The following is a 25,000-nucleotide window of genomic DNA, read 5'->3' as shown; positions in this document are numbered from 1 at the left end:
TTTCGGGGGTCCAGGAAAGTCACACTGCCCTTGACAGTGCCTTGATAGACCTCACCATTGGCCTTGTGGAAAGAGTTGGGTGGTATAACAATCTGACCAATGGGGTCCTCCCCTTTGATCTCTCCTAGATATAAAGTGGTGGCTTTAGCAGAGTCAATATCTACCGGTTCCTGCTTCCGCAGCACTTTGACATCGTGGTAAACGGCCCCTCCCTTCTTATCGAACGGGAACACCTTGACCGTGTCCACAAATTTCTGCAGCCTGTCCACGAATTTGACCACTAGTCTCTTGGTGTCTGGTGGCACCTGGATGGTGAAGGTGCCTTTGTAGCCTGTGATGCCCACTCGCTCCTTGCCGATATAGATGTGCCCGAACCGGAGAGGCTCGTCTGTGTCTGCTGCCACCACACGCCCCCGGACCAGAACTTTGGGCTGGATGCATTTCTGGCAACCGCACTCGGTCACGGCTCGGATGGGCAGCGTGTACTGGCCGCAGTCGATCTCCCGCGTCTCTATGCGCTTCGCCCCGCAGCAGTAGTCCTCCCCGTCCTTGCAGCGCAGGTCGAAGTTCAGTGACCCTGCGCACTTGGTGTGGGGGCAGTGCCCAGCGTTGTAGTACTGGGAATCAGTCCCGGGTTGGAAACAGTCCATTGGCAGCTTGATCAGGTAGTCCTCAGGTTTGGGTTCACAGGCTGGCTGTTTCTTGCCTGGGGAGACACAAAGAAGTTTGCACAGGTGTATTAATGAATGCTTTTATTTATGCATTTCCCTGGGGAATAGAGGTTGGTTACAACGTTCGTACAGACAGCAGGCAGATGTTAAACATACAAAAAAAAAAAAACCCTCATGAACTGAGGAACAAAGACAATTCCAGGAGAGTGTTGACTACATAGCCCACCTGTATAGAATAACCCTCTGTTTGTATTCAATATAGACAACAGGAGCAGCGAAACAGAGGAAGCTGCTTCGCAGGCATGTAACAAAATTGTATTCTTGTAAGCACATCGCTAATTACGACTCTGTTACGTTTAAGCTTTTTATTATCCCCTGGTTTGGTTTTGCATTCCCTCCCGATCCCATCAAACCACTTCGGCCAATAAATTTTTTTTTTAGGGATCACTGTAGCGGTGGACTGGGCAAGCCATTTCACTAGCTAATAATCCAGATTTACAGCCTCTTTGGAGATTACTTACTTTTTCCCCACCCTGTTTTAACAATTTATCTGGCACTATTACAGTCAGTATAAAGTCACAGCCTAATACGCAGGTGATCAGGTGACGGCCAAAAATAACTTATGGCTTATGAGTAAACGTAAAGCAAGGCACAGTGGGCATATCATATAATATGGGCTAATAGCTCTACTGCCCTGTGCTGTGGAAAGAAGAAAAAGCTCTGTGTTATTTTGGTCACTGGGACCTATTTAACATTAACTAGGAAACCAATCCTTTCTGCAGAGCAGGCTGCTGATTGCTTTAACACACCAGTGTGGAACACATGATTGCCCTCGACTGTCAAACTGGATCTCGGAAAACAAGCGCCGAAAGAGTGGTGGGCACGCTTTGATTTTAGTACGATGAATAATTGAGGGCTCTGCCGCGTAAACGTGCTTCTGAGCTCTCTGTGCAGCCAGGGTGGTCTTCCCATAAGGTAATGAGTTTTATTAGCTCGTGAACTCACTGATACCGTAAAGTCTTACAACGTTTTGTAAATTGCTTTTTAACACTCCATGGTTTTGCCAAAAGGGGTCTGACAAACAACTCTTCCTCAATTAAACTATCTCACTCATAGTTATCTGACCACACCTTGCAAGCTACACTGTTCAGTCATTTATATCTGGTGTAATGCGCTGCTGTAATCTGATTATGTTTTTCGCTAATGGTTCCTTTTTCAGACAGGTGAAAGAATGACTTTGTTACAGAAAGCATTTCAACAGTGCAAGTCAAATCTTACATGTCACACGAACGTGCTTTTTCTATCATAAAATGGGTGCAGTGTTGGGCCGGTCATTTTCCACGTTAGCAGAAAATGGAAGCATGCATTTCCAAGCTAAACCCACCCAGGCAAAGCAAGCTTAATGCAAGCAAGGTGCTCCCTTTGACAAACTTGCAAAGGATGCAAACTAAACAGTTGTGGGTTTCCACTTATTATTATGATCATCTTGAATATTGTGTTCAGTTCTGGTCACCTCGCTATAAAAAAGATATTGCTGCTCTAGAAAGAGTGCAAAGAAGAGCGACCAGAATTATTCCGGGCTTAAAAGGCACGTTATATGCAGACAGGCTAAAATAATTGAATCTGTTCAGTCTTGAACAAAGAGGACTACGCGGCGACCTAATTCAAGCATTCAAAATTCTAAAAGGTATTGACAATGTCGACCCAAGGGACTTTTTTGACCTGAAGAAAGAAACAAGGACCAGGGGTCACAAATGGAGATTAGACAAAGGGGCATTCAGAACAGAAAATAGGAGGCATTTTTTTACACAGAGAATTGTGAGGGTCTGGAATCAACTCCCCAGTAATGTTGTTGAAGCTGACACCCTGGGATCCTTCAAGAAGATACTTGATGTGATTTTGGGATCAATAAGCTACTAACAACCAAACGAGCAAGATGGGCCGAATGGCTTCCTCTCGTTTGTAAACTTTCTTATGTCCTTATGTTCTTATGAGCACTCAAACGATAAATCACTGGTTTTAACAGCACTGATTTTCAATCAGTTGGCATGCATAACTTACCTCCACTTTACCTTCCACTGTTCTTTCATTTACTTTGCTATGGGCAGTACACCTACCTATGATGGTGAGCATGGCTGGGGAAGACTTGATCCCTCCCATTTCATTGCTGGCTTTGCAATGGTACTCTCCTGCCTGCAGGGGCTTGAGATCCCTCAAGAGCAGATTGTCGTCGTACTTGTACACCTGTCTGTCCAGCAGGGTCCCGTTGTGGTACCTGGAGAGGAAGGGATTCCAAAATGTAAACAGTTTTAAAAGTGCCAGGGCAGCCACTGTAGTCTGTAGCGGATTCAATTTTTAGATTTAATAAACTTTTCCGAAAAATGCATTACCATTTAAGTAACACTTGCAGCTACAGTGGCCCCTCACACCTGTTTCTGCTCAAGCAAGGTGCTGGGAGCCGCATGGTCCTTCCCACTGTTAAAATGCCTTTCTATAAAGTGCAGTGTATCATGAATGGGTGTCTCAAGCGGTCAGCCAAACAAGGACATTCCCTTCACATGCTGTTTTGCCTGAATTTGGGTCCATCTTTCAAAAGCGTTTCCCCAGACAGAGCAATTGCTTCAGCGGGTCATTTCGAAACTATTTTAGTTTCTGCCAGACCTGGGACCAGTTATAATTATAATTACAATTACAGCAACATTGTTGGCAGAATTAGAATGCCAAAAAAGAACGCGGACAACGAGACACATTAACGTGTTTACTGTATTCAAAATAATCAACCGATAACCATAGGTACAAATAGAGAGACACACTGTACAACTTTTTTTCAAAAAAAAATGTGGTCACTAATTAATTCAGACTGCTGGTGTCTGATCAAGGTGTAGTTCTTGCTTTGCTGTTTGCTAAGTGCAATGGGATTTGATTTGTTTAAGCTGCTTCCAGCGCGTCGTCTGGAAGCTGTAGTTTCGACCCTCCCGATGCATCGTGCACTGATACACCGCTACTCACCAGTAGTATTTCTCTGGCACGGGGATCCCTGTGGCCAGGCAGCAGAAGGTCACTCGCTGGCCTTCGTAACGCACTTTAGTCTCTGGGTGCTTCACAATGTATGGCTTCTCTGGAATTGAGCAGAAAAACTTTAATAGAGGACCACAATTGTATTCTTTGGTGCAAAAGTGCAAAAAAAAAAAAAAGGGATTATTGTCAAGAGCAAGATGTTGACAGTTACAGTTCAGCATTTTAGTGTTTTGGGGAACAAATACAAAGAATTCCAAGAATGTCATTGACAATGCAGCGTGTTTTAATGGTCTAAGTAGCAGCATGTCTGTATAGTGCTCTCCTTTTATTAAACTGTGCGGTGTTTTGCTATCTGATAAAATAAAATGGTAAATGATTGAAAACCGCGAATTGGTGAAGGGCCCTCATCCAAATCGTCTTTTTATTATTTCTAAAAGTATTTAGTGTCAGCGTAGGCTTGCCGTTACTGAATTAGCGAGCGGTGTAGCGGCGAGGGAGCACTGTATTGTGTGTATTATATGCTGATGTTTTCACCCTAGAGGTGAATTATCAGCAGACACACACACTGCACTGTTCTTTACTAATAAAATAAAGGACCGCTGCTGGGCTCACCGGCTCTCTGCAGCACGGCGTGTATCCAGGACATCCCAGTGCTGTTACTGAAGGCAGGCAGGGTGAGGGTGGCGTATTTCTCCCTCTGGATGGTGAACAGTGTTCGAGAGGCAGAGCTGGAGCAGACCCCCTGGATTCGGAAGGCCCCCCTCTCGTCTGTCCTGGCCAGTGTCAGCCTGGGACGCTCCTGCAGAGACACCACAGCTCCTGGGAGTGGCGCCCCCTGCTGGCTACGGACCTCCCCGACCAGGGCATGGCCGTCGCACACGCAGCTGCTGCAGTCGTCGTTCACGCGGCCCTCCTGACACACGCGGCGGCACGCTGAAAACACAGACATAAAAACATGAGAACCCAAGAAATTCCAGAATGAGGAAAGTCCATTCAGCTCGCCTTTGTTCGCTCGCTTTGGTGAGCTCAGGAGAGGAAAAAGAAACACCCCCAAACCAGGTTAGTAGGGAAAACGAAATCTCTGGACGGACCTCTAGGCGGCTAGCTAAAGGTCTTATGCAAGAGAAGCTGCTGATGTAAACGAGCCCTTGGTCTAAGTGGGTTTATTCCTGGTTAAAGAACGGAGAGGGCAAATGTTTTGGCCCATGCTTTCCTAGTCCACACCCATGAATAAAATGCCTCTCCTTGTTTAATAACTACCTGAGCAGGGAGACTTCCCACACTTCCGGACCTCGACCCGACGCCCGAAACACCGCTTCCGATCAGAGGCCGTCCCGCAGGTCCTGCGCCTGACCCTGTGTCCCCCTCCGCAGGTCACAGCACAGGCCGACCAGGAGCCCCAGGAACCCCACGTTGCCTCTGTGACAGCAAGCAAGCAAGCAGATAGAGACATGAAGCAAGACTATGACATCAGATTGCAGCCAAACACATTCTTAGTGTGTGGCAGTTTGGAATAGTTTTAGCTGTTGTGACCATTGTGATTTTCAACCTCTCGAATAGGGTGACTTCTGTAATCGCTTAGGGCATTGTGGGCGATGGCTAGGAGGTCTTTATTGAAGCAGCGCTGCAGGGGTTCATGCATCTCTGCAGAGAGCGCACGGCACACATGTTCTGTGCCTGCCAGATCAAAGCTCTCTTCAGATGAAAGACAAGCTCAATTCTGATTAGGCTGATTGAAACCTGCTGACATGAGGAGCTTGTTAACAAGCCAGCCAAGTGAAGGAAGATATTCAGGGGAGACCACATTGGATCCTACAAAACCATCAAGAAACAAGGAAAGTCAATACTGTGCTTCACAACGATTTGGGGTTCTAATAGTACAGACGTTTCAAAGTTTAGAATGTATGCATGTGAAATCAGGCACTGACAATCAGGGTAATTTACCATTCAGAGTGAAACAAGTGAAGAAACAGCTGCTTGGGTTTGTGACAATCGCTGCTTTTCCCAGTCTGGAGAACAGCGATCCACACAAGCAGCTGTTTCTTCCCTTGTCTCTCTGAGAAAGATGAATTAGCCCGATCCACACCAATGAAACAATCTTCCTCTGTGGAGAGATCAATCCGAACAGCTGAATAACCACACTGTTATTTGACAGGCGTACTGTCCAGGGACGGAGCAGAAGCAGGGGCCGATGTCTGGTCTCTGTGGAACTCTGTTTTGAGTTTGACCTCTGGGCTTGCTGCTTGTCCCTGCTGCAATACCTGGGCACGGAGGCGTGGCGCACTCCCTCCTCTCCATGGGCTTGCCCTCGCACACAGGGAAGCGCAGTGGACCCAGGGGCTTGGTACTGAGACAGCTCCTCTCCCGGGCTTGGATCCCGGCACTGCCGCACGCTGTAGCTGAGCACCCGCTCCACGCCGTCCACGCGCTCCAGTATGACTGCTCTGCTGGAGGATGGACACACACACACACACACACCTGACATCAGCACCTTACCAGGGAATCGGACCCTCAAAATAAGGATCTACGATAGCCTGTCAGTCATAACGGCCGGATTTATTCTTTTTAGAATTTCTAAAGATGCGTCAGTGAGGCAATGTAAAACTTTAATAAAACCAGTGGGATTGTGATGCACGCTGAAACGTTTCCTTTCCAGAATGAGAAGCCTCTGTAACTTTACTCACGGTTAGGTTCATAAATCAAGGAATGCATGCAGTCAATGCCTGGGTCCAGCCTTTAATAATAAGTCCAGTAAATTATTTTTCTTATTCACACATACAGTGGTGTTGGTATTACTTTGTATCAGCAGCAGGGGTGTAGTTGAGTCCCAGAATAGGCAAACTAAGTTAAATGAGTCGCATCTCCCACACTACTCTCTGATTCACTCAGTTGTCCTCTTGGTTCTTTTACCAACTACTTCTTTAAGGTTACTAAAAATGCTGACGAAGACGACAGCAGCAGCGCATCAACAACGACGACACAGACACGAAATAGCATTCAGAGAAGAGGGATAAAGATACTTTGTGGAAATTACTCGTAGGAGTTAGATAAACGCATTACCTATTGTAGGTGTTACTAGAAGTTCGGTATATAAATGCTGGGTGAATTCGTGTACACAGACCTCTGTAAAGGTGTTTGTTTGTAATTGGATTTCTGCTGTGGCATGCTAAGTCATATTGGAAGGCAGGTCACTTCAGGCTGGTACCTAGAGGGCACTGAAAGCGCACGTGATAGTTGGAGCAGAGCTTGCCCCTCGACTGCTCCTTGTTGATGCACCAGAACCCTTTGTCCGTGCTGGAGTGCACCACCTCGCCGGTGTCCCCCGCTGACACCCAGTCCGTGGTGCGCGCCTCGATGGCCTGGGGCCGCAGGCACACCCGCTCGCGGTAGTAGAAGCGGATGGCTTCCAGGCGCTCGTAGTCCCCGCTGCCTCCTGGGTGGTCGATGTTGAACCAGGACGTCCACTCCGTCACTCCTGAAGGGGACAGGGTTAGGGACAACGGTGTTAACCCTTTCATGCATGAACACATGACAAATATAATTTTCATCGAACATTTAAAAAAAAAAAAAAAAAAGTCATTGCTTTAAATGGTGGAACAATGGCATCCTGGTGTGAGGCTGTCATGCATTTGCATCTTCCATATATAACCATGTAAAGACTAGTAGAGAGATTTTTTTTTTTTGTCAGTCTCCCATATGAGGTTGTCATGCATGAAAGGGTTAAACCAGGTGGAGGCAAACCCCGGGACTTCCAATCCATTCCATTGCTGGTCTTTGTTCCAACCAGATCCTTCGGTATTTAACTGACTTGCATCAGGGGCCTGACTTAAAAACTTGCCCCAGGCCCGAGATATGTCTGTGGGCAGCACTGGACACTGGAAGGAAACTGATTTGATGTCTGTAAATGAGGGTGCACAACACCAGTCGCTAAGTTAGTAAGCTAACATTTATAGATTCCAATATTCAAGTGTTACACACGTACAGCTTAAACATTATCGCTTGACACAACAATGTAACACCTAGTGTTAATCAGAAATCACACAGTGATCAGTTACCTAGTGTTCAGGGAGAAAGCTCAGGTGCTGCGATGGTCTGTCGTCAGGAGAGGATTCAGGTAGATTTTCTCTGTAGCACTAATGAGTGCCTGTGTTATCTCTTATCTAACTGTGTGTGTGTGAAGCTGATGTTGTTCTAGGTACAGAACATACATCTCTTCTACACAAGGTCAAATGTACTCCACTTTATCAGCCCCTTGTTCCTCTGTACCCTGCGTTGGCTGAGTTGGTAAACATCCTTCATTCACCCTTGCCACACAGTTTCACAGGCTTGTCCTGCCCTAGCATCGATCAGGTGAGGGTTACCTGAGGTCTGCATCTCCTGGAGGTCATTGTAGCCCAGATTCTTGCCCCCCCTGTCCTTCCATTTTGAGAAGCGCGAGTTCCCCCAGGTGTGATCTGAGAAACAGAGAGAGAGAGGAAGGAAAGACGCAGGGATTGAAGCGAGCGCTGAAGAGAGACAGCTGGTACAGCGTGAAGCGCAGTAAAATCAACAGACTTGAGGGAGCAGGCAGTAGCAGCAGGGACCCTTCAAGTGTGCCCGGCGTTTACCCGGCAAGCTCAGGGACGTGGAGGCGCTCCTCAGTGGCGTGCGCAAGTCTTGTACTATTATTTAACAAGCCCCTGAGTCTCCCTGTCACGACTCTCACCGAATTGAGATTAAGGCTGTGAAAAGCATATTCAAGCCGGTTCATCTTTGGAACAGGACTTAAGCAGTGCACCTGATACTCCAGGAGGGGGGGAGAGCAGTAGTGAGCAGTGAGACTGCAGAGAGAGGAGCAGGCGCTGGCGATGGGGTGGTTGAATCATATTGCAAAGCAGGGGGAGCATGTCATAGATCTGTGGTCTCTTCATGGCAGCTATATGTTATACCCTACTACATATGTTTTGCACAGGTCACTTTTTTGTGATTAGATCAGACAGTTGGAAGCATTGATCTCTTTCCTGGAGTTGCCAGTACAGTGCTGTGTGGTTTGCTTTGATCTCTGCATTACATATTTATTCCACTATATACCTGTGATGCAGCGTGTTATGAAAGACCAAGAATGTGATATCCGTGACAACTTCTTTTCTTAAGTTAATTACAAGCCCAGCTGTGGTAATCTGTAATAATAATAAGTAGCAGCACACTTGTGTCCGTGTTTGGTTTATATAACCAGTAGTTTTTGACTGTGAAATGTGTTTCTGTGTGTGTCTGGCTGGCTGGTTAACCAGGCTTCCAAATATAGATACAATAATGCTCTGAACATGACTTCAGACTCAGAATGGTTCTGCTGCCGCGTTACAGACAGTACAGGCTTATCACTTCAGTATGCCCCAAACTGGAGAATACCCGTAGGTTTGCAAACGGTGAAGGCTGCAGGATCGTTCAGATTGCATTCCCCAATTTTTAATCGGTTTGCTTGGCAATTTACAGAACAGAAGATGCTTACAGTGGCACATACAAAGCAAAGATGGGGAAATGGCATTAAGTCAAAGAGAGCTGGAAATGACAGTTTCAACATGCAGGGCACAGTCACTGTATAATAAAATAGCTAATGCAAAAAGCAGCAGAGTTTAGCCTTCTATTGGCTGCTTATATACACACTGTGTTTTTTAATAGGTTTTTTTCATGTTTGTATTTTAAGCAGGCAGAAAAGGGTTACCAGTGCAAACATTTATTTAGCTGTGCAAGCGCCGGGTAACATAGTTGGGATCTTCATACCCTAACATGCTTTCAAAGCAGAATCACATTTATTTAAACTAAAGAGAAAATGCGACTCTGTGAATCTGTGCTTCTTCAATACCCTAAAACAATATACCCTTTTAAATAAATACATGCAAAAAAAAAAAAAAAAAAAATAAAAAGCGAATTGTAAAAGTTACCCTTTTATAAGGTTCTGGTCTCCCCTGGGTTGTTTGGCTCTGCTCAGTTGAGTGTTCATGAGAGCAAGTTCTGAAACTCATGTGCTGTATCAATACTGCTGCTTGAAATGTGTGCAGCTAAGTGGGGTAGCTGGGCAGTAGAGCCGGTTCATTCACAGTGCTTACTTGTTTTGTTTCCGGCATGGTTCACAGGTGATGAGTTTGATGGTCTCAACTTAGCCCCCCAGTGGAAAACTACAACTTAGCCCCCCACACTGCAAAAATACCTCCTAACTGGCAGATAGACAGACTGAATGAAGCACAGCGACACAGCTTAAGCAGCACGCCGTCCGTATTCAGGGATGGAAATAAGACTCCTATTGCATAACGGTTTGATCCGTTCCTGGTTTTACTATGAGCCTGAGTTACTGTAAAATCAGTAGAAGACCTATTCAAAAAGTAGACCTATTCAAAAAGTTGCCTTCAATCTGTTGCCATTTTCACTTCACTTCCTACAAAGGTATCACTTGTTTTTCCTGCCTGGCTTAAGGAAACGTGCCGCAGAGTATCGGAAACATGTCAACGTTTGGATAGCTGATGATTGGGAGGGAAGTCAAAATGTTAAAAACCAAAGAGAGATGGAAACTTCTCAACACTACTTGCAGGAAGCTGTTAGCGTACCCAAGTGTGACATCTCTCTAGCTTAGCTTGAATGGTTGAAACTGGAACAGAGTGTGTTTATCAGTGATACTCTGACCGCAAAGGACATTCAGCAGCTTGATCTGCTCTGCTGTAGCCAGGCTTGTGAACTCTGCTGAGCCCTGCTGACAATTGGCGTAGAACAAGATGAATGATAATCAGAGCACAGGCCACCCTAGAAAAACAATCGAGCTGTAAATCTGCCGCTGAAAACTGCACCAGCTCAGCACCGTGCTTGCTTGTGTGTGGCTAAATAAAGGCGGGTGCGTGGGCACTTTAAAAAGAGACCATTTTAATAGACCACTAAATCTCACCTAGTTGGTTATGAGGGCAGAGAGTTTATTGGGACCGGATTCCACGCATTTGTACTATATGCGCTGCACGCTAATATTGCATTTATTGCCATTCAATGACTTGCTGCTGTATTTTAAGACGCACTGCATAGACACAAAGCTTTAGCTATAACATAGCTGGGGGTGTTAAACAGAGTCATAGTTGGGCATTCTAAAATCGTTCTACAAGTAGTACTATAAAGTTTCCCTCTATCTTTGGATTTTAACATTTTGACTTCTCTTCCAATCATCAGGTATCTAAATGTTAACATGTTCTTATTGTGTCTGTTCCACACACCCCTGTTCCCTACAGGAGCTAAAGACATCTGCAGCTGCAGCCTCTGAGGCACGTTACCTTAAGCCAGGCAGAAAAAAAAAAGGAATCAAACTTTTCAGACACAACTAATGTACTATATGGGCAATAATGCAAAAGCACGTGTGGTTTGAAAAAATTTAATTGTAGGTGAAAATGGCAATAGATTGAAAGCAAAAGGGTTTTTTTTTTTTTAATAGGTCAAGTTAATAAGTCTGCTGGACTGGCGACCGTTTTCTTATGTTCACAGGTTGGAAAATATGTTCTATTGATTTTATAGTAACTCAGAGGTGGAAATAAGACTCCTATCGTATAGCAGTTTTACCCATTCCAGGTTTCACTATGAACTTGATTAGCTACTGTGCACAGGTAACAAGCTCAGGTGTTTTCTTATTAAACTCATAGTAAAACCTGGAATGGATCAAACTGCTATGCAATAGGAGTCTCATTTCCATTCGGGCAGGAGCATAAATAACAAATAAATAAATGAACAGAACATTTGTAATAAAGACCGACAAATATTTTAATTATTAATGCGTTTACATTTTTTTTTTTTTTTAATGACTGCTGTTGCTTAAGATTTTTGTAAAAAAATAAACAACAAACAAACAAAAATAAACAAACAAACCAATGCCGAGATATTTTTGCCCAAGAGAAAGTAACGCTGGTGTGTGCTTTGGTCAGTGTGATGGAGTTCTGTATCATGTGTATATCGTCCTTGTGTGACAGTGTATTGTATTAGTACAGCGCGAGTGCCTTCTCACTTCAGCGCAAATATTCATTTCAAACTCTTTGGCTTAGTCTTCTGATAAATTCTAAAAGGTTAGAAAGTTAGTGTCTGTATTTCAAAATCCAGTTTTACAGTGCTGATGTTGAATATATATTTTGTAAGAGGTGATCATAAAAAGCCTTAATTTTTCCTTTGTGGTTAGTTAATATATAATAACTTAATAATAAAATAATAGAATATAATTATGCATTAGCTGCTCTGCAACAATCATATTATTGATAAGGATTCAGATTTGTTTAAATGTGTTACTGGTATGCTGTTTTGTATCAGAGACCAGGCTGTCCCTTATAGAAGTTCCCCATACTAAGAGCACAGCAAAGTGTAATAAAGCACAGTGAAGCAGAGTAAATTATAGCAAGGTCTGGTAAAGCTTAACAAACATGGCAAACCATGGTAAATGATGGTAAATGCATAGTATAACAATATGAAAAGCAAGGTCAAAATACAGTGCACAAGAACTGTGGTGAGGGGTATGTCATATCTTTAAATAAATAGTTTATGAATAGCTTACTATAAAGTAAAAGATAACTATAATATAATATAATATAATATAATATAATTCAATTCAATTCCTCCAAATGGGCTCTTTAAGGTCACAGGACATTTACAATTGGATAGGATCTCTATGGCAGTGATATTATTACATGTACACATCACAGCACCTACCTTGCGCCCCAGCAATAGCCAGTAAGGTGGGTAAAAGGAGCATCACTTTCTCACACTGCCGCATGCTTGTTCTGCAGTCTGTGCCTCTCGAGTGTGTCCCCCAGAGCCTGCTGTGTTCCCAGCTGTCCTGCCTTGCACTGGGCTGACAAGTGTGTCTGCAGTCTGTTTCCACTGAACCCAGGCTCCGCTAAAGTATGCTCTCGTGGCCAATCCTCCCTAGCTTGCCATTGGTCTTTCTCTCATTTTTTTTTGGACAAATCGTTTCCAAAGAGAAACTGAGAGGGATTCGGGTGGGAGTGGGTAGGCTGTTATTTTCATTTGATCACAGCTTGACTATTCAATTGTCTGGACTTCTGACAGAACCACTGGGATACCTGCTTTGTATTTTTTTAAAACTTTACTTATTACTTACTTATTCAGAAAATGTGCCTGGGTTTTCTGTGGGCTGTGGGTTCGCATATGTTTAAATTTAATTTGATACACTTGAAAAAGTTTTAGCTCTGAGTTAGGGACCAGGCTAAATCAACATTCTCCCTGTGCTTGCCCCATGCTTTCCAATCTCCCCAATGCTTTTAATATGCTTTGCTAAGCTAAGCTTTTCAATACATTCTAAACCAGCGCACCCATATGCCCCACACTGACATTAAAACCTGCAGACTACATTGCACTGTGCAGCCCGCAAAATAAAACTATATGTAAGATCACTGCTTGAGTGATGTAAGCAACTGAAGTGTGTCATGATCAGCACACGAGTGCATGCATTCACATGCTTCGTTCAAGTTGCAAAGTATATACATTTAACCAGTGCTGCTGTTTTCTTTTATTGATTCCAAATGTCATTTTTAATAATTTAGCTTCATCATCTAAACTATTCTCTTTGTGTGCCGGAACTTAAAAGTGTACCTTGCTTAAAATCCTTTTTTTATATTTTTTATTTATTTTTATGATAATTATGAGTGTTTCTGGTTTCTGTTACTCCAACAGTCTGTTTTTCAGCTAAATTCAGTAACACTGTGGAATCCTAACTGCCTGCAGACATTGTGTCTGAGCGCCTCGCTCCGGAAAACCTTTCCACCGCCCTGGCTCTGCCTGCTCTAGAAATGTGCCCATGTAAAAACTAAAAAAATTCAAGCAGCAGGCATCTAGCGCAGCTGCTGTCCAGAAGCTGAGAAATAAAGAGACAGACAAACAAACAGGGTCACAGAATAACTTTTTATTTCCACACGTGATCTCACTTTCACTATTTCAAAACACTTTCAGTACAGATAGGAAGAGGAGGACAGGCTGCACACTACTGCTGGCTGAGGCACAGCACTGCTTTGACAGACTTGAAGAGGATCCCAAACTGTCGCTTTCCATCGGAGGGAAACACGCCTGGTAACTGAACTACCACCTGCATGTGCAATGCCCCTGCATATGAAATGACTGCTGCCATTGCTTTTCTGATGCACCCCTCCCTGCTTTTAAACCTCATGTTTTGAATTCAGCTGTTACACCCTGCTCAGCACAGAATGGAAAGCAGTGTAATATACACAGTGTCCACAAGGGGGAGACACTGAGCAGACCCTTTGCTTTTCTGTTCATAAGCAGACTTTGCAACACTAAAATGAAAGCATTAACAGTTATGTCTTATTATATATTTGTTGTTTTTAATCATATACAAATACATGAAATATGCTACTCAGTAGTGTGTGATTATCCTGTGCTTTTTAAAAATAAATACTAACAACAACAACAATTAAAGCAATATTATTCTTGATGAAGCAGGTCATAGTTACACAGACTCTCTTCTTGCTTGGTTTTGCCCCTTGCCCAGTGGTGAGCAATGCACTCATTTGCCATGCAGTCTTGAAAAGAAATCTCCACAATACAGCCTGACCCTTTGCTTAGGGTTACAGAGTGTTACATTGCATGAAGCAGCTGCTGCAGAAAGCTTTTTAAACTGTGTGTTTTGAAGCCATTAGGATGCGATAAGACTACAGAAATGTATTAACATGTTTTCATGCACAGAGAAGCTGTTTATCATAGCACTGAGACCCACAGCACCCCCTGCTGGTTAATCGAGCTGGTCTTTTGTAACGTGAGCGCAGGGTATTTAATAATGCGTGGTGCTGCTTGCATTTAGCCAGCGTGACTGAATAAAAGGAACAGAAGAATCCCTATTTTGAAGTAAATAAGCAGTATGAAGGTTGTGTTTTAATGCAGCTGTGCATTTTGCGCAGAGCTAGAAATGACATTTCTGTAAACATTCTGAGGTTTGGAGAATGCATGAGTTACCTCTATAGGTCAACATGGAGATTTCTGTTGGTAAATGCTTCTGTATTTTCTGATAGGTTAACCTCAGCAGTAGTGTGTATACATCTATCTATATATATCTATCACCAACCTAGAGCTAAAAATCAACAGTCACCCTCGCTGCCTCAGTTTAGATCATTAGACCCCACTGTGTCTCCTCACTTGCATTGTATATTGCTGTACTGTATTGTCTAAGTGATTAGCCAATCAAAACTGCATAAACTTTGATGTACATTGAACGCAATGGTGTCCCTGTCTTTTAAAAGAACCCTGTACAGCACAGCCTCTGTACAGTAAAATACAAAATGCATATATCTGTTTAAAAGCTACTGTTTTTTCAATTCATCCATAGTTAAATAGATCTATATACACGGCTGTCTGTGTGTCTGTCTGTGTGTCTGGGTTACAGCTCCACCAGGCTGTCGGTCCCGGGGAACTCCGGCAGGTTCAGGTCGAATTTCTTCTGGATATCGTATGGTAGAAATCGTCCCGCGAGGAAGTGTTTTCCGGAGAAGCCCTTTGCACATTTCTTGGGGGCGTTCAGGGAGATGAGGACCTCAGGGGTGATCCCGTCTGCGTTCGCCTTGTCCACATCCCACCCTGTGCGACAGGGACAGAGAGAGAGAGAGAGAGAGAGAGAGAGAGAGGTTTCATTAGACCACCAGGGGGCGATGTGGGTTAATGCCCTAGTCTGTCACATCAGAGACAGCTTTGTAGCAATTTCTCCCCATTGCTAAACCCTGCCGTGTGACTCAACGGATACAAATGCATTTCCCTTTGGCTCTCGCTGGGTAAACGAAAAGAAACGTAACAAGCCAACTCCGTGATGTCCAAGAATTAAGGAAAATGATGAAAGCTACTTTATTTATGTAACTCGATTCCTTTTCACAATTTTCACAGTTTTTTTTCGCCCTGTCCGGCACATAATGTACTGCATATAAGAAATACTGGCTTGTGAGGCGGGACTTGAGCACTACAGGAAAGTCTTTCTTAGTGTCTTCGACGTTGCAATGAGTTCCCATACATCAGTAGGCTACTCTCTGCCCACCCCCCCCACCCCCCCCAAGTGTGTAAAGCATTTAAACATACAAATGAAAATGACACGGATCCCCGCCCCTTCCCAAAAGTGCAGGTGACGTTGTCGGCCCCTCTGCTTATGTGAATGGGCGTGCCAGTGGGGTTGTACCTGAGGGCACATCCACGCTGGCGATGGGGATCTTCACTTGTTTCAGCGTGCTGAGGATGCTGATGAAGGGCTCCTGCTCCTCTCCGTGGTCCGACTCTGTGCCCAGGATGGCATCAATGACAATGTTGTAGGCATCGTTTATCAACTGCACCTGCAAAACGCACAGAGACAGGCGTCGATTAGGGATGTAACTCCTTCAGGTACACAAGAAATCGAGCGGCTGTTCAAATGGTTTATTCTTAAAAAGTATTTGAGAGTGACGCAAGTATCACAAGGAGGAAACTGACAATTTGGATGACCTGATCCAACCTGTGAGTACATGTCACACCCTGTTTCCTCTGTGCGTGTGTGTGCGTTTGTCAGTGTGTGTGTGTATGCGTGCAGTCACTCACCTCGGTGGGCAGGTAGGAGAGGAAGGGGATGTCCATCTTTTCACATTGGGTGGTAAAGTCCTGGTACATTGTGATCTGGGTCCTCTTGGGGTAGAAGATAGTGGGCTCGTACTCCTGAGAGAGAGAGAGAGAGAGAGAGAGAGAGAGAGACCAACACCACTTTCACACATGGGCTACAACACCAGCAAGCCCTCACCAGCACATAAAGCTTGCATCTCTGTATTCTTAAAAGGAATACCTAATGTTAAACCATAAGGAACTGTCAAGCAGGCAAACGTTTCAGCTGAAGAAGACACAGTCAGAAGACTTCTCTGCGTTTATCATACCTTAGAACTGTGATTGTTTTATCATGGATGAATAACAAAATGTCACAAAACCTTGATATAAATCGATTGCCTCCCCAGTGAGCTCCAATCCACAGTGAACTGGGAACATCCCCTGTCAAACAACAGCAAGACAGCAAGCACATGCTGGTTTTTTTGGAGCTGGTATGAGACCATGCAAATAACCCAGTTAAGTTTAAGAGCACTTCCATGTGCTTTAGTTGTACAATGCATATACTGCCTGTGCAGATTTTTTTTCTTCAACATTGAAAGGTAAAGCGTGTGGCTGGCCTGGGTAAATGGATACTAGTGCGAAAAAAAAAGAAATAAAAAAAGATAATCGCTAACAAATTTGATTCACTGTGCCCCACCCGCTGTTGATTAACTTCTGGTAGTTCTTAAAAGTCCTGGAGCACATGTGTCTCAGGATGTGCAGACACGTTTCACAGAGAGGTCCGTTGTGTGAAGCTGGCATCCTTGGCAGCAGTATAGTATGATCTACACTCTCTCGTCTCACAAGCCTTTTGGGTTCGTCAACATGCGTGTGATTAATGATTCCTCGCTCTGGGAACACCCACGCTTTTCTAAGGCAGTAAATCCTGGCTGGCTTTGAATGTAATCAGCTGTCGCTTTGGTATTTGAAATTTGCACATCAGAACACCTCTATATAGGCCAAAGAACACAACAGGGCCGGCTGCCCCTTCGCCGCGGATCAGAGGACAAAACAACCCTCTGGCTTGACTCTGTCTCTTCAACGATTCACACGTTTCTTCCACATTTCTTTGTTTTCATTTCAGTACAGTACAATAGATGTATTGCTGCAGGATTTCCAAACCTACTTATTGTATTTTTTATGATTAAAAAAACAGAACTGCTCGCCATATGTAGCACACACTTTTTTTGGAACTGGGCTGTTCTTTACATGACGGAAGATGGAATCACTGCACTGCAATGGCATGCGTTGAGTGACACGGCAGTTGCATTGTCAACGCGCCTCCACATGTGGAATTGGGGCAAACTTTTCCTCATTTTATAACTAAACTTGTTATTGAGTCCTAACCTCCTAACCTTAATCCCTAGAGACAATCCGTGCAGAGTATAAGCTTGGCTGCCCATGCTGACCCTACAATTTGTGTAGCTTTTTAAAAGCAAACCTATGATCAGACCCTCAATCAACAAACTGTAGGCTTTGATTTGTTCTGTTATAGCCGCTGTTTGATATGCTTCTCGAAGCCGTCAGGCAGTCAATAATACAGAACAGATGACTCCGGAGAGCGCTATATAATGAAGAGACGGGAACGACATCATCCCATCCCAGAGCGAGCAGTCCGGAGGTCTGGCTGAGCGATGAGAGCATTCGCCTGCGGGCCTCTCCTGCTGAACACAGTCCAGCCCCTCTCCAGAAACCCTGCTTGCATTTGTACTGCGAGAGCATGTGGCGCACACTGCTGCCCATTGCCACCATGCTTTTGTAAAAGCTCTTTCAGCAGAGAAAACAGTTACTCTCAGGTCTGTACCAAAGCCTGTCCTGCTACAGGGAGATGCAGCTTTTACATACCACAGAATCTGAGGCTTGGTGTGTTACACGCATTAAGAGTTTGGAATTCCATATATATAACTTACAGACTGCGGGCGCTGTGTGTGCATACTGTAGTGCAACTGCTCAGGAAAACCGCACATCTGCTAACGGAAAGCTTGCCTGAGGCTTTTATGTCAAACTATCTGACTGACATCCAATCAGCCCCTCTCTGCATGGGACACCAGGAACGAACAGCCCCTGTCCTGCTAGGAGGTTTACTGCCGTGGAACGGCCCCAGAGCAACACAACCGATAAAACATTCTTTGCTCTCCTCTCTTGGCTCTCCTTGTGGGATTCGTGGATTGTCGAACACTTCATGGGACCGTGTGGTCTGATCAGGCACAAGTGTGTTTTGATAATCTGCTGCTGTTTAGTATCTTTCTGTGGCAAGTTATTAAAAGGTATGGTAAAACATATTTAAAAAAAAACAAAACACTGCAAACCATAGTAAACTTTCGTAAATGCATGGTATAATCATGTTGCATAATTGCAGTGCAAATTTCCCGTGGTAAACTTTTATTTTTATAAGGGAAGATCTTAATAAGAAGAGCTCTTCGTCTTTGATTTAGTCAGTGAGAGAGCCTGCGGGGGATTGAACACTGACAGGTAAAGCCTTCCTCAAACTGTGCGATGAGCGACCCGCACTGTTGACCCCAGGCCATGCCTCCGGAGGGGGATGGCATTTCAAACTAACCCTCATTAGCCCTCATTATGCAGCTCCGCTTGAGCGAGCCCCAGGACTGAATGGCAGGGAGGCAGGGGGTACCGAGGTCAGGACAGAGGTGTCTCTCTCGCCTCTTTCTCTAGCATGCGGTCGGGTTATGTCATGGAAGTAATTGATAGATTTGAGTTTATAATAAAGGAAGTTTAGTAAGTATTATGCATTATAGATAAGCAGAGGCTGTGTTTGTCCCACAGTGGCACTGTGCGAAGCTCAATTCCGGTGCCCCTGCCCCTATTCTTATCATTAATATTACACTACAGTAGCATCACTGTCAAACAACAGCGACACCATTGCATTTTACTACAGTAATCGCACAAAAACAGACCCACAGAGACATTTAGAAATTCACCTTTCATGTGTGGATTTTAGTTTTCAGCAAATCTGGTGCTCTGTCAATAATCTGCACTAGCCTGGTCAAACGTTCTGGCAACACTGTGAAGAACTTGCGGATAGAAGTGACAAACCGGTAATTAAAAATAATACCCTTGAATGGGGGGGGGGGGGGGGGGGGGGGGGGGTGGTACTTACAAAGATCCGCAGGTGCCTGGCACACACCAGACCCACCGACCCGTTCTGCTCCGGGCCACAAATCACCAGCACTGTGGGCTGCTTCTTAGAGAAGGCACTCAGAGGAAACGCCTGGAGAGTGAGAGACAGAAAGAATGGGGTGGGAGTGAGCATGCGACTGTTACTCGAGGGATCCTTTGTTTTTCTGGTCCACAAGGTCCTGTAAGTTTGGTACTTCACTGCTCCTTCCTTTCATTGACTCACCTGAGACCGTCTCTCCCACCTGCATTAGCAATTAGCACAGTAAGCTGCTTTTCCATTAACCAGAACAATCTTGTCTACATGACAATAAAAACAGAAATACATGGACATACAGCTATGGGACTAAATAATGGAAACGACCAATGATTTACAGCAAGGCTAGGGCTAGGGATCATATTGTCCATGTTTCCTCAGTCCTTTCCAGACCCCTTTCTTACTCCTTTCTCTCAGAAAGCAGCACAGCTGGGGATGGGAGTTTGATGCTGGACAACTTCGCTTCGACGACTTGCTCACTAAATATCTTTTCCATAATTTTTACCAGTGCTGTATATATAATTTAATTTAATCTGTAGCTACAATACAGTTTGATGTATTGAGACATGCAAAGTATTCAGTATACTGCAATAATACTGCACTGTGAAGCTGTCTACAGTGGCTGTGCCTCTTTCTCTACAGTTTATCGCAGACCATACCTAGACAGGAGCTTTGGAGGCTAAAATGACTCGACCAGAATGTATTTTTATTTGTACCTCAAGCCACGCAGAGCTTGGACTGTGTCTAAAAATAAAATAACAGTGGAAAAATAATCCCATCTGTGTTTATCACCACCACAACTCCCAGGGGACAGAATCGTTCAACTGACAGTTAGGGCTTTTGTTATGAGGAGCCCCTATTAAAGAACATTCAACTAATTACTTTATAAATCATTTTCTGCTTGAACAGAAGCAATAAGCAGATAAGAGATAAATCCATGACTAGCTAGTTAGAGCTTTATAGTGGATTCTGACTTCTTTGTTTTCAGGTCCTGTATTTAAATCAGGCTGACTTGTTGAGTGGCAAGGCTGTGATGTGAGTGGGAACCTTTGTGACTTGTGTTTCTGTAAACCGCGCCACGTCCTGCTATAGCAGAACCATTGAAAGGTAACGGCTGAGAGATCCCACTTGTCTTACAGCAGCAATCTATAAAACTGACAAAGTTTAACATGCACATTCAGAACAGAAAGAGAAGCATCAGGCAGTGGTTTATTCTGGTAGCATGCGACCCCTGACCCCAGCCAGATGAGATTCCTACAGAAATAACGACTGCGTGAACGCACAAGCTTCCTGCCGGCCACCTGTTCAGTGAAGGATGAACACCAATCACAGCGCCAGATTTATGGCTACCATTAGCTTCCTGTTTCCTGTTACTACAGGCAGGAAGGTGTCAGGGTAGGAATTAAGCTGGAGTAACATTCCTGCTGAAATAAGGGCAAGTGTCTAATTGTTTTTTGCTTTATTCAGCTCATTTATTATGATTGAAATAAAGCGATGGAAGGTCCCGTGCTGTCCTAAGAGAACAAAGGCCTGTTTTAAACAGCTCTCCTACTGCCTCTGGAACACTCTCCCTGCTTCTGTAAATACACAGTCTTCCATACAGCGAGGAAGGGGTCGGTCACATGACCCGCATGCTTTCCTACCAAGCCATGGAGTTTATGGATCTCGCTTTTGTTTTTGGTTTGCTTTTGTTTAAGGTCCAACCCCCATGTTTCCCAAATAATCAAATAGTAACTTATGGTTTAGGGCCATCCTATCTCCACTCCAGGTTTAACAGGACTGGAAGGGCCAACTTTAATAAAGGTTAAGAGAAAACTGTGTGTGTGATTGCAGGGGTCATTGACCTCCCCACAGGCAACTGAGCGAAGCTGCCACCCAGCGCGGCGGTCAGGAGAGCTGGATTTGATGCCCTCTAGACTCAACGCCTCCTTCTGATCAACCTCTGTTGCGTTTGCTGTCCGCAGCCTGCCTGCCCGCCCGCGCTCAGTGGCCACATCTGTTAAGAAAGACAGCAGCCTGCTAATAGGGTAACTGGAGGCTCAGCTAATTACCAACACATCCCGTCTCAGCGAGTCTGCTGCTGGTTGCAGGGTCACCAAAGGAGGGGAAGCCGGGAACCTCGTATACAATACAGTATATCACTGCGGTGCGGTGCAGTGCCAGGGTGAATGTGTGCTATAAATCACATACCACAGATCAACCAGCCACCGTTACGAGTCTGTCACAGTTCCAGGACATCTTACCCTAAAAGAAACCATGCTTTCACTGTGCTTTACTATGCTTTACCATACCTATGCTTCACCATGCTTTCACTGCACTTCACTATGCTTTACCATACCTACGCATCACCATGCTTTCACTGTGCTTTACTGCACTTGCTTTTCATATGATAATCAATTTAAACTGATGTTTTATGGGCTGGATGACAGCTCTACCCAGGATCCATTTAGAAATACTAAAAGAACAAACACGTGTCACTGAACTTGAGAAGTGTATTTTGATATTTCTAAATGGATCCTGGGTAGAGCTGTCATCCAGCCCATAAAAAATACCTTTTAAATAGTTACCATAGTACCATAAAGCACATTAATAAATATGACAAAGTAGACTATGGTTAATGCACAGTAAACCATAGGAACAGCATAGGGGAATACTGCAAAGACACCATGGTAAACTTTCAAAGGGATACAGCATTGTCTAAAGTTAAAAAAAAAAACACTTTTATGGCCTGCCTGGCCTGCCTGGTTACCTTGCTGATGGCGAGCGCGCAGGCGTGGCCCCAGATCTCAATGAGCTGCTGTTGCCCGAATCGATATTCCTTCAGCAGCTCTTTTTCAATGACAGCCGCCTCCTTCTTACTGCACAGAGACAGAGAGAGAGAGAGAGAGAGAGAGAGAGAGAGAGAGAGAGAGAAGAGAGAGAGAGAGGGGGATCATGGAGAGAGATTAACCCCGACGATAGTGGAGCGTGTTGTAGATTCATCTTGTGTGTTTTAATTGGGGCTGCTTATCAAATCGCACAACATGATGAACTGAACAAAATAAAAGCCAAGCTCAAACTCTGAGCAATCTCTGCCACCCCCTAGTGGACAATGCTCAAACTGTAGGGAAGAGAGAGGGAGGTGCGTCTTTCTGGAGCTACCTGCTGTTGGCAAAGCAAAGTACTGCCCTCCTGGGATGAGCAGTCTGTTTGGGTTGTTTTGTTAATGTATGCAATGGTACTTGCAAGTCTTCATGGTCTTTATAAGGGTATAAAGAATTCTGTGAGTAATCTATAGAATCAATGAATGAGTTCTTATGTAGGGTCTGATGAGGTAACCAGTATCTTGCAGAAGCAGTGGATTGAGTTCTGCGCAGAATGTCTTAACTCCGCTCTGAATTCCAATTTTCCAGTTCTGTTTTAAACGCTGGCGTCACTTTCTCGGTGTCATGCTTACCTTAAATGACACGACAGGCGCTACATACATGCGATGCACAGGGGAGACTGGGGTCAGTTGTAACAACTTGAACTTCTCCAATCACAAACAACCTAGAGTGCCATCACTCACTGGGCACGTGCTCAGTTTGATTTTTGACCTCGTGAAGTACATTGTTTTCTTTGTGTGATCTATCCCTGTGTTACCCAGTTCATGGATCCAGGCTTTTAGCATTCTCATCCCTGATCTCTATACTTATAATTGACACAATTGCTTGCTCTTAGTTTTGTTGTTTCTTGCTGGAACACGAGATTTAGTAACGGCTCCCTGTGTTGGGGCCAGTTGTAACACGTGTTACAATTTACATCATCAGCTGAACTATAATTGGGCACATGAATCTTGCACTGAAGGAAACAAAATGTTCATGTATCACAATTGTGACAGAGTGACATATTCTTTCTTGAAAAGGCCTATCATTTTAGGCATGTTAAAAAGTAGGACAAAAAAAAAAAGAAAATGTCCTCATGTGAACATTTTTATTTGACATTACATTTCAAGCCCTCTTGCCATCTCTCTATCAGCTCTTAAAACAGGACAGCTATGGGGATTGGTAGAGGTCAGATGTAAGTTGTTTTTATCAAAATCTGGTCTAGCTCAAATCATTTGTGCGTAATGGAGAGAACGATAAAAAACATTACAACTGTCCCCGGTCTCCCTTGAGCAGCACCTATACAAACCCCAACCCAAGAGTTCCGAATCTTGAAGACATTCATTTTGTGTCTAATTGCATCCTCCCTCCCCCTCTCTCTCTCTCTCTCTCTCTCTCTCCTTAGTGTCTGTCTCCATGGCGACCCAAATGTAATAAGGTATGTTTAGCTAGCGAGTGAGCAAGAGAGAAAGAGAGAGAGAAAATTAGATTGTATCCAAGTCAGAAAAATTAGATGACCAATTTCAGCCCTCTCAGAAAGCCCACACTTGCATGCACCCTTATCTTTAATCTGAGAACATTCACAGTGCTTCTAAACTCAAATTTATTTAACCAGGATAGAGCCCTTCAGGCATACATCTAATTTTCAAGAAGTCCTAAGAACCGGCCAGCAAAAAAAAAAAAAAAACACCCTGATCAAATCAATACACCCTTCAAACAATAACTACAAAGTAACTAAAACAACCATTGCACGCACACGCATGTGCCCTGCTGAAACCATGCATATTATCCCCCTCTAAATAGTTCATGAATTACTTATTATATAGCCTGGCTGTACCCACATTAACTGTGAACCTCTGTCACGCTGGGGATATGTGACTCGCAGAGTTTGTGTGCTGATTCTATACCCAGCACTATCAACATATTCCTCTGTGTGCTGAGAGGAACGGTCAACCAGTTAACATTTGCTTTTTACGGTGAGCATTTCGCACATTCCTAATAAACTGGGCGCATCCCAAAGCTGATTTGATAAATGGTCAGGGGCAGTCTGGCATGCCCTCCGCCTAGTCAGGGCAGCCACTAGCCCGTCGCTTCTTCTTCGTGTTTTAACACCAGCAGGCTGACAGTTTACATACTGCACAGGCAATCCTGTTACACCTTCCTGGTGTATTAAACTGCTGAATCACAGGCTCTTGGTTGTTCCTAATAGAGTGTCCACGCTCTGCATGATCTCCCTGGCCTTTATCTGCAGCGTGATGTTTATTTTTGCACTGTACCAGACTGCTCGTCACTGGGGCCGGGAGACACAGCACTGGGGCCGGGGGGTGGGGTGGGGGGGTGGGGGGGAGGTGGTGGGGGGGGGGGGGGGGGGGGGGGGGGGGGGGGGGGGGGGGGTGCTGTGTTGTTCTGAGAGTGATTTGCTTTTGATGCACTCCGGGAGTCTGTGGAAAAACAGACGCTTTGATGGTGCCACCAGATTAGCCGTGTTTCAGGACTCGCTGTCAGATTAGGAGAAAGAACATGTTTCACTTTGTTGATAAACTCCCTTCTCTCTTCCACACACACACACACACACACACACACATAGACCTGTGCTTTTAAATGCTGCCGCACTTTTAAAATCCAGGCCTGAGGGTATAGCTTCACATCTTTGATTGCAATTCTACTAATAGCAGCGGGATCATTCA

The 25,000-nt window shown here is 44.5% G+C and overlaps 2 protein-coding genes across 2 annotated transcripts; both read right to left on the bottom strand.

Moving 5' to 3' along the window:
• Positions 1-5: 5 nt before the first annotated feature.
• LOC121301199 (cartilage intermediate layer protein 2-like) lies at positions 6-12,572 on the bottom strand (the record flags this gene model as incomplete). Its single annotated transcript, XM_041230342.1, has 9 exons — positions 12,390-12,572; positions 8,051-8,143; positions 6,895-7,164; positions 5,951-6,136; positions 4,950-5,108; positions 4,302-4,622; positions 3,681-3,789; positions 2,789-2,946; positions 6-706 (listed from the first exon to the last, which is right to left on the bottom strand). Coding segments are annotated over exons 1-9 (2,061 nt in total), but the record flags the coding sequence as incomplete, so codon positions are not given.
• Positions 12,573-13,582: 1,010 nt separating this feature from the next.
• On the bottom strand, positions 13,583-22,705 carry LOC121301198 (yjeF N-terminal domain-containing 3-like). The gene is made up of 6 exons (XM_041230341.1): positions 22,692-22,705; positions 22,220-22,328; positions 19,417-19,527; positions 16,263-16,376; positions 15,871-16,021; positions 13,583-15,284 (listed from the first exon to the last, which is right to left on the bottom strand). The coding sequence occupies exons 1-6, from the start codon at positions 22,703-22,705 to the stop codon at positions 15,088-15,090; spliced, it is 696 nt and encodes a 231-aa protein (XP_041086275.1). The 3' UTR covers positions 13,583-15,087.
• Between the last annotated feature and the right edge of the window lie 2,295 nt (positions 22,706-25,000).

The sequence above is a fragment of the Polyodon spathula genome, chromosome 27, assembly GCF_017654505.1.
Source record: "Polyodon spathula isolate WHYD16114869_AA chromosome 27, ASM1765450v1, whole genome shotgun sequence".
NCBI lineage: Eukaryota > Metazoa > Chordata > Actinopteri > Acipenseriformes > Polyodontidae > Polyodon > Polyodon spathula.
The sequence above is the reverse complement of the archived record's forward strand: the minus strand, read 5'-3'. Positions and strand labels throughout refer to the sequence as shown.

Bases quoted from the DNA above. Each gene is read 5' to 3' on its own strand.
- LOC121301198 (XM_041230341.1), bottom strand. The intron at 19,528-22,219 runs GTAACCAGGCAG...CTCACTCTCCAG, and splicing joins GCGCGCTCGCCATCAGCAAG to GCGTTTCCTCTGAGTGCCTT. The intron at 16,022-16,262 runs GTGAGTGACTGC...TGCGTTTTGCAG, and splicing joins TCTCCTACCTGCCCACCGAG to GTGCAGTTGATAAACGATGC.